This window comes from Dipodomys merriami, unplaced genomic scaffold (genome assembly GCF_024711535.1).
Source record: "Dipodomys merriami isolate MVZ:Mamm:240054 unplaced genomic scaffold, mDipMer1.0.p SCAF_2, whole genome shotgun sequence".
NCBI lineage: Eukaryota > Metazoa > Chordata > Mammalia > Rodentia > Heteromyidae > Dipodomys > Dipodomys merriami.
The window spans coordinates 115224454-115233714 of NW_027203381.1; the positions used below are offsets into that span (position 1 = coordinate 115224454).

Consider the following 9261-nt stretch of genomic DNA (forward strand, 5'->3'; position numbering starts at 1 on the left):
TGGTTGGAAGCAATCATGTGCCCTGTGAGGAGAATGCTCTAGAGATGAAGGAGGTTGGAGCCCGCTGGGGGGAAAAGAGTGTGTTAACTCTTTCCTCTCCACCTCCTCCTGGGACATGCTTAGACTCCTACTTCTCCATCTGTTCCTTCAGGATCCTGTCTAGCTGACCCCCAATCTTAGTTTTGTGAATTGTGGAGGGAGGAGTATTTAAATGTAAATGACTAAAGAGCTGCTCTTTATGTGGTGCTGGAATATTCTTTTCCAGTGGGAAGGGCTGGTTAAGCTCTACAATTTTCACTGGCCTGACTTTTTGCTTATTTCTTCCAAAAAAGAAGAGCAAAAGCTACTGTATCTAGTGTGCATGTCAACTTTATAGATATTGCTGTTTTATTGAGTGCTGAGTGTTGTCAGTCCTTATTTAATGATAGCTCATTGAGGAAAGAACTTTTTTGTTGTTGTTGTTGTTGTTTTGGTTGGTTGTGGGGTTTGAACTCTGAGCTTGGGTGCTGTCCCTGTGCTCTTCAGCTCAAGGCAAGCGCTCTACCGCTTGAGCCACAGCACCGCTTCTGGTTTTCTGGTGGTTAATTGAGATAAGAGTCTCACAGACTTTCCTGCCTGGGCTAGCTTTGAACTGTTATCCTCAAATCTCAGCCTCCTGAGTAGCTAGGATTACAGGCGTGAGCCTCCCAGCTGGAAAGAACTTTTTTATTCATTAGCTCCATTTTCCAAATGAAGCTTTCCAAATGGCTTCAAAACTTCCCATTTTTCCTTCAATTCCCCAACTGCAGGCTCACCACTGTTTTCCTTGGCACTAGAATTTAAAGGTGAAGTTAGACCTCAGGTGCTGCGTTAGGTCGCATCCGTTCCTCTTTCTACCAGCAGGTGGCACACTCACCCAGTGAAATCCTCTGAAATTGAGCTGGACCATTGCTCTGGAGGTGCAAACTGCTCAGTTGGGTTATCAGGCCAGCCCTTTCTGGTTTTGGGCTTGTCTTATTCAGTGAAGATAATCCATGTGGTCAAGCAGTGACTGTGAAAGTCCTGCAGCATTGTATTACATTGCATTAAACTACAGCTTACATTAAAGTTTCCTTTACCCTACATGATACACATGCTAACACTACCTTTGTCACCCACTATGCTTCAAATCATGTAGTTCAGAGAGCCACTTGATGAGAAAAACCACCTAAGACCAAGTTAACTTTCCACTTACACAGTCCTGACCAGCTGTATGATCTTCGAGTGACTGGCTGACCCTGTGCGGAACAGGTTCAAATCCTGAGTGTACTAGACCACCCTGGCCTCTCCATTCTTCCACCTGGATTCCGCACCTGTCAAGATCACCACCATTTCAGTTTTGGGTGTGGCACCGCGAGCATGACGCTGGTACACCCAGCTCTTGGGGAAGTCGTACCTGGCCCGTGGTGAGTATGGATCAGCAGGAGTCCTCAGGAAGCCCCCCTGCCCCCACCCCAATTCCAGGGCTTCCCATCTGCTTTGGTAAATCCAGTTGGTTTAGCTCTTTGTACGTCTTTATATACTTGGTTGGACTTGGTTCTAACTCCTCAACTTAGTACTGCTGGTGTCCAGTTTCTATTTTATGAGGAAGCAATGGTACAAAATCACTAGGAATTGTCAGAGGGAGGGGGGGTGGGAGAAGGGGAGAGGAGAGGGGGAGGGGGCAGGGGAAAAGGAGGAGGGGAAAGATGAGTGGGAGAGGGGAAATGGAAGAAGAGGAAGGGGAGAGAGGAGGGGAGAAAGAGGAGAGGGAGGGGGAGGGGGAAGGGGAAAGGTGAAGAGGGGGAAGGGGAGAGGAAGGTAGAGGAGGAGAGGGGGAGGGGAGAGAGAATTTAACAAAGTGTAGTTTATGGAAAACCCTCCGAAGAGCAACACTTCCCCCTAACCTTCTCCTCAACCGACACCAGCCACCCAGAGAGAGCTGTGTTCATCTCACCTGCCCCAGGCCCCGTTCGTTCATATTTCCTGCAGGGAATGGCACTGTCTCCCGGTGCCCTGCCAAGAAAACTAAGAGGAATCTGGAGAGAGATGTTCACTGTGCCCAGGTACTGTCCAAGCTGGAGCTGGTATCGCCGGGCTCCAAGAGAGAACTTGTCCCACTCTGCCCAAAGCCAGGTACCCTTCCCACCACCCCTTCCCGATCAGGCATCAAGGTTAATTCCCACCTGCCAGCCAGTATTTAACTTTCCATGTTAAGATTAGATTAAACACTTGGGTTTGCAAGAGCTTAGGGTTGCAGACTGCAGCTAGCAAGGGCTTAGGTGGTTACAAGCCGAAGGAACTTTCAGACTTGCGTGCAATTGTGAAGAGCCTGCCAACACCCGCAGACAGGCTTTGCAAAGGGATCCAAGTGCCCACACACTGTCATAGGTAAGTTTTATGACAAATTTTTAATTGTTTAAGGAATTATGTAGCAACATTTATCTATTTTTCTTTCCCAGAAAAAAAATGAAAAGACATTGTTTTGCTGGCGTATGGCCTGGCTTGAATGCTTGGTTTTTGCTGGCGTATGGCCTTGGCTTGTATGCTTGGTTTTTCTCCTTTCCTCCGTCTCTTTCATGTCATCCATCCTTTCTGTTTTCCTTGCTCATTTCTTCAATGCCTTTAGATATAAATGTTGAAAAATCGTATTTCTAGATTTATGCTAAATTGAGAAACTCATATCTCTTTGTGTCTGTGGTATAAAGGTAGAAGACGTCACTGTCTTTTGCAGTGTCTTTTGCAGGTCCAAGCAGTAAGATTGTCAATGCCTCTGGCTACATCCCCACTCCCATCACTTATTAATGAGTCACTGATTTGTTTGTTAAGTGCTTGTTGTGGATAAACCATAGTGCTAGCTGTGGTGAAGTTTATAGGGTTTTTTTTCTTTTCTCTCTCTCTCTCTCTCTCTCTCTCTCTCTCTCTCTCTCTCTCTCTCTCTCTCTCTCTCTCTCTCTCTCTCTCTCTCTCTCTCTCTCTCTGTCTTTTGTGGGTTGTGGGCTTGAACTCTGGGTCTGGGCGCTGTCCCTCAGCTCTTCAGCTCAAGGCTAGCACTCTGCCACTTGAGCCACAGCACCACTTCCAGTTTTCTGAGTTTTCTGAATGGTTTATTGGAGATGAGTCTCACAGACTTTCTGCCTGGGCTGGTTTTGAACTGCAATCCTCATATCTCAGCCTCCTGAGTAGCTAAGATTACAGGCGTGAGCCACCAGTGCCCAGTGGGTTGTTGGTTTTTTAAGAACAAAAGCAATACAAGATTATTTATGAATATTTTGGCCTAAGAGCAGAGCATAATGAGCAAAACGATATGTATATCTGTAAGCATACCACCCCTTACCCACATTTCCATCTAGTTATTTTATCTTTTTCCCATTTTCATATGCATTTGTCTATTTATTTACATAGGTATGTGTGTCTAAATGCAGCTCTATGCCCCTCGATTCCAGTTTTATTGTGAACAGTCATGGATGCAAAAGAATGAATAAAATGTATAGGATCTGTTCAAAGACTAACCAAGTGTGCATTCAGTCAACTGTGAAGAGGGCTAGGAAAAAAAATAATATTACTTCTCTCCTTGTGTCCCCCTCTCTGAAAGTAGCCAAATGGGCAAAGGATCTTAACCTCGTGCATCTATGTTATCATTTGAATTGCAGCAGGAGGGAGCCATGCCTACGTTATCCAACTTCACCCAGACTCTGGAAGATGTCTTCAGAAGGATTTTCATCACCTATATGGACAGCTGGCGCAGGAACACAACGGCCGAGCAAGAGGTGCTGCAGGCCAAGGTGGACGCCGAGAACTTCTACTATGTCATCCTGTACCTCATGGTGATGATTGGGATGTTCTCCTTCATCGTCGTCGCCATCCTGGTGAGCACGGTGAAATCCAAGCGGCGGGAGCACTCCCAGGACCCCTACCACCAGTACATTGTGGACGACTGGAAGGAGAAGTACAAAAGTCAGATTTTGCACCTCGAAGAATCCAAGGCCACCGTCCATGAGAATCCAGGTGCGGCAGGGTTCACGCTGTCCCCGTGATGGGGGGAGGTGGGAAGCAAGCCACCGATGGCTGACTGGCGCAGTGTTTTTGTGCTGGAGATCTCTTTTACTGTCCATGCAATGTAAATGTCATTCAAATCAATGTCAATAGTGAAAATAAAGGCAAACTTGGATGTCAAGGACCTGGGACAGTTGGCAGTGGAAACAGAAGGAGAGATATACAAATCACTGAAGCTTCTCTTTCATAAAATATGAATGTTGGAAGTGACAAGTTCAGTGTAGGAACAACTCAAATGTATTATGTAGAAGGTGAGTTTCCCAAATCTATCACTTGCTCACTGCATTGATATAGGAACCCTGGCTTGTTCATTATGAGTGCAGCATCTGAAATGATGCATGGACTAAAGGTGAGGCGAGTTTACACTTATTGTTTTCCTGGTATGTAGTTTATTTGGAATTCTGAAGGCAGAACACGAATGGCAAAGAGCACACGTTCACACTATGGAAGACAGAAAGAGCACACATACACACTATGGAAGACAGAACGAGCACACGTACACACTATGGAAGACGGTTATTTCAGAGCCACCCAATGCAAGACAAGAGTATTTGTAAACTAGCATCTAAATTTTTGTAGAAAACAAACATTTGAAAGTTCCTGGGCTCTGGTGGCTCACACCTGTCATCCTAGCTACTTAAGAAGTGGAGATGTGAAGATCACTGTTTGAAGCCAATCTGGGCAGAAAAGTCCATGAGACTCTTATCTCCAGTTAACCACTAACAGTTATAGGTGGAGCTGGGGCTCAAGTGATAGAGCACAAGCCTGGCACAAAAAAAAGCTGAGGGACAGGGCCTAATCCTTGATTTTTAAGCCCCAGGACACCACACACACACACACACACACACACACACACACACACACACACACACACAGTTCTTGGTGCTTGCTTCAGATGCTCAAGATCATGAATTTAAGTCCCAGTCCTCCACACACACAAAAATAATTCTCAGTATTTGAGGAAAAAATTACCAAAGTATGGCATTGCTTTGTAAACAACATCTTTTATTTTGTTCTATTTACAGTCACTTAGCTTATATTTGCAGAGACTAAAGCTATAAAGTATCTAAATTTCAGATGTCAGTTGCAAAGCCAGACTGCTTAATGTTGTGCACCATGGAGGGAAGCAGTTGGTCAAAGAATATGACACACAATTTTAGTCTGTTAGGAAGAATAAGTATGGTATGGTGACCATAGTTAGTAACAATATTTTGTATTCTTGTGTGTGTGTGTGTGTGTGTGTGTGTGTGTGTGTGTGTGTGTGTGTGTGTGTGTGTGTGCATGCCAGGGCTTAATCTCAGAGCCTTTCATTCTTGCTCAGTTTTTAGCTCATGGTTGGCACTTGAGCCATGCCTCCAGTTCTGGTTTTTAGCTGGCTAATTGGGGATCAGAGTCTCCAGGATTTGTCTGCCTGGCTGACTTCAAGTGAAGAAGCTTTTAGCCTCCAGGGTAGCTTGGATTATAGGCATGAGCTACCAGCACTCTAATAGGCATTGTATTCTTGAAAAACACTGAGAGAGTGGATATCAAGTGTTCTTATCATCAAATGATAACTGTGTGAGTTAGTGTATATCTTAGTTAGCTAGGTTTAATCATTGTACAATGTGTATTTGCTGCAAATCATCACCTCATACTTGATAACCACACACAACTTTATTTGGCCCTGAAAATAATAAAAGGAATGACTTGGCACCATGGAGTGGGTGATATCAAGGAATGTCAGAGGCACCTGAGGGATGATTCTGTTCCAATCAAAGCACTTTATTTATAGATGAGGAAATGGCTTCGCCGAGATGAGATGATTGTGAATTCAACTGGACAACTTGCATCTACGGGCGGGTGATCTTCCCGGCCCCCAAGGAAGGTGGAGATGAATGAGGTCCCTGAGTGGAGGATTCTCACACAGGACAGAGGGAGTCAGATTCCTAACAGAGTGAGATTAGGAAGAAGAGAGATCAGCACCAAGTAAAGTAAACAGGACCTGGAGGTGGTCTTCCTGTCCTTTCTTGGATTAAGGGCTCTCTCTCAGAGCAGCTGAGAGTGGGAAGGGCATAGCACAGAGATGGAAAGGAGTCTAAGCATCCTGTAGCTTCTGGCTTCATGTCCTCCTCTTTCACTAGCCAAGGCCCAGCAGTTTCGAGCCTCAAGCAACAACAGCAGCAGCAGCAGCAATCCAAAACACAACTACAACATCCAAAAGAGGAGCTCCTCAAAACTACTGCAGGACAGCTGGGCATGGGAGTGGATGTCAATAATCGCAGCTATGTGGGAGGCATGGGTAGGAAGATCTTGGCCTGAGACCAGCCCCTGGCAAAACACAGAAGCCCATCTGAAAAATCAAAATCAAAATTAAAAAAAAAAAAAGCCAAAAGGGCTGGAGATGTGGCGCAAGAAGTAGTTTCCAAACAAGGGCAAACTCTTGAGTTCAAGTCCAAGTTCACAGAGAGAGAGAGAGAGAGAGAGAGAGAGAGAGAGAGAGAGAGAGAGAGAGAGAGAGAGAGAGAGAGAGAGAGAGAGAGAGAGAGAGAGACATACAGACACACAGAGACAGAAACACAGAGAAAGGGAACACACTTAAAGGGCTCCTTAACCAACCAACTTATTCTGCTTTCCGTTGCTATAACACCACCTCTGAGACTGGGTAATTCATAAAGAGGGTTGTTTTGACTCCTGGTTCTGGAAGTTGGTTGGAAGCCTCAAAGCCTGGCACTGGCACCTGCAAGGCTTCTGGTTATTTCTACTTAGAGCCGAAGGCAGACGGCTACGCAGGTGTGTAGAAGAGGCAAGTCTGTCACCGCCTCTTTCCTGGGCGGCTGACTTAGTCCCTGACAGGAAGAAGTCATTCTCACAGGAGGGTTTGTCCTTGCGGTGAGGCAAACGCTCACGATCCAAATGCCTCCTCGCCGCCTCGCCACGCCTCCAACAACACTATTCCACCCAGGACCAAGACTCAATGTGAATTTGGGTGGCGGCAAAACAGATTCAAACCATTGCACCAACTACAAAGTTCCTTGCTCTAACATGATGGCGTAGGAGACCTTCAAAGCACGTGTTTCCAGTGACAAACTTGTATTTATGCTGCCAGAAGCATTAGTTATGTATTTAGAAAGTTGTTCATCTCCCAAGAGCAGTTGTGGCCGGAGAGGCCTCCTCAGATCAGAATCCTACATGTGCTTTTGCACTCAGGCGGCTCCATGCCAGATGGTCTGGAGCTGGACTTCAGCTAGAAACCCGGGGCCTCAGGTCTAATCCAGACCCTCCCCATACAGCCCTTCTTTTTGATTCAACTCTGGGCAGGCTTTTCTGAGCCTTCTTCTAGGCTTGGCTGGAAACTTGACCTATAAATACACAGACTCTTGGTAGGAACAATTTCCACACACTAAGAGACTTAAACAAATACCAGCATTGTTCCTAACCACTCAAGGCTGGGTCCTTGTGGAGACTCCAGCCCCCCGAGCCTCAGGAAAAATGAACACTGCAACAAGAATTTGATTGTTCGAGCCTAAACTTGGTGACAGGCAGGCAAATCTCCTGCTCCCCTCTGGGGGCAACTCAGCAAGCTTGCAATTAGAAACCCTTTCTCCCTTTGAAGTATAAATCTTCTACCATTGAGAAAGGTCTCCTTGTGCTGTCTCTGAAATGCAAACATTAGAACTCTCCCTGCTGGGTGTGCACTGGGCGCAGACTTATACCAGGGGCCCCGCGTCCTAGATAAGATCAATTGATTTCTTTGCCTGATAGCAGTCAGAGCAAATCACACAGACCAATGACCTCTTGCTTTCCCTTCCCTGATATTACTTGAGCTCTGAAGAGTAGAGCGAAGTTCATGCTGGGGCCTCTTCTCTGAGGCAGTGAATGCTCAGTTTAGACTATCCTTTCTCCTTTAGTGTCCAGCTTTGTTTATCTTTGATCCAGGAAAACAAATAGAGGGGGGAAAATTCTAGGCTTCCAGAGTTAAGTATATTTTATTATCATCATTAAAAATACTGGAGTCATTACTCGAAATCTATGAAATGTGCAAAAAAATGGTTATCAGTCAACTTCAACTGTTAACTTTCCACTTTGGGGGAATGGGAGAAAGACCAAAAGTTTGGAATCATGTTGAGTGTACAGTCGGCAAAAACATCTACCCCAGTTTCTCCTCCAGTATCAACACTCACCAAAATGGGGCTTTTCAAATGCCAATGCCAATTCAAACAATCTGATGTTTGTTTTTTCGACCCTATTTGCTTACTGTTCTAGAAGAGAACTACTGACAGTCTTGAGTATCACTTCTTAAAGCTCAGCTCAGAAGCTATTTAAAGCTGTTTAAGTCACTACCCCAGTGGCTGATCTGGTAGATTCGAGCCCCCCTTTTCCCAGAGTGGGTCCCATGTCTGGTGTTTGCTGGTATTAAATTCTGGACAAATTAATCTCTTTGTGTCTTTATTTCTTTATTTGTTCAATGGTTCTCATTATAGCACGTCCTTTATAGGCTTCTTATGACAGTTTTTATATTAAAAGTGTGTCAAAAGGACTTTAGAACACGGGTGTTTCTGTTCCTTTCCCCGGGGACACTTCCCTTGTTAACCGCGCTCAGTGTGTTCCCCGCTGGTGTTCCTTTTCAGTACTCCAGTGCCACAGAAAGTCATGGATGGGATTTGGAGCTAGCCTTCTAGGTTCACTATGAGCCCTTCCACCATAGTGCCTGCGTTTCGTGGCCTCAGTTTCCCTTCCATCGAAGGCTGCGCTGGAGCGTGTGGTAGAACGCTGTGGTCAGCAGCCCTGTCCTGTGGGGGCCTTTGCGCTCGGGTCCGCGGTGGGAACTGAGCATGCTCACGCTGCTCTGCAGGGGTCGGGAAGGGCGTGCTGAGGACGGCGGGATGCACGGCGTGGCGGGCCGAGGCGCCCTGTGTGCAGGCACTGCTGTCCACACGCATTTAAAGGCTACTTTTAAGACGTGCTTGTTGCACGAACAAAGAACCATCTGAGACGCTACTCCTGGAGCATCTCAGTCATCCTACAGGAAAACGCACGCGAGCTGGCCTCAAAGGAGCCCCCACGACTCCCGGCCTTCCTGCCGCCACTCTCCTCCACGTCAGCCAGGGACCAGAGAAGGCTGTGGATGAGCGCCCCAGCCCACACCACACCCCAGGGAGCGCCCCACCCTGGCGGCCACTGCGCCTGCGTCCGGAGCGGTCTCCCCCCCCTCCCCCGTGTGCGCCAGAA

At 46.5% G+C, this 9261-nt stretch overlaps 1 protein-coding gene across 3 annotated transcripts; it reads left to right on the top strand.

Annotated features, from left to right (window-relative positions):
• The first annotated feature begins 1089 nt into the window (after positions 1 to 1089).
• Positions 1090 to 8465, top strand: Kcne2 (potassium voltage-gated channel subfamily E regulatory subunit 2). Of its 3 annotated transcripts, XM_070030622.1 has the most exons (3): positions 1091 to 1424; positions 1990 to 2133; positions 3651 to 8465. In XM_070030622.1, the coding sequence occupies exons 2-3, from the start codon at positions 1993 to 1995 to the stop codon at positions 4032 to 4034; spliced, it is 525 nt and encodes a 174-aa protein (XP_069886723.1). In that variant the 5' UTR covers positions 1091 to 1424; positions 1990 to 1992; the 3' UTR covers positions 4035 to 8465. The 3 variants fall into 3 exon arrangements, with proteins under 3 accessions (XP_069886725.1, XP_069886723.1, XP_069886724.1); XM_070030624.1 differs by lacking the exon at positions 1990 to 2133 and having other exon boundaries at positions 1090 to 1424; XM_070030623.1 differs by lacking the exons at positions 1091 to 1424; positions 1990 to 2133 and adding an exon at positions 2164 to 2388.
• Positions 8466 to 9261: the final 796 nt, after the last annotated feature.

Coding starts and splice junctions, on each gene's coding strand:
- Kcne2 (XM_070030622.1), top strand. CDS start 1,993: ATGGCACTGTCTCCCGGTGCCCTGCCAAGAAAACTAAGAGGAATCTGG. Junction 2,134..3,650: donor CCCACTCTGCCCAAAGCCAG/GTACCCTTCCCA, acceptor TTTGAATTGCAG/CAGGAGGGAGCCATGCCTAC.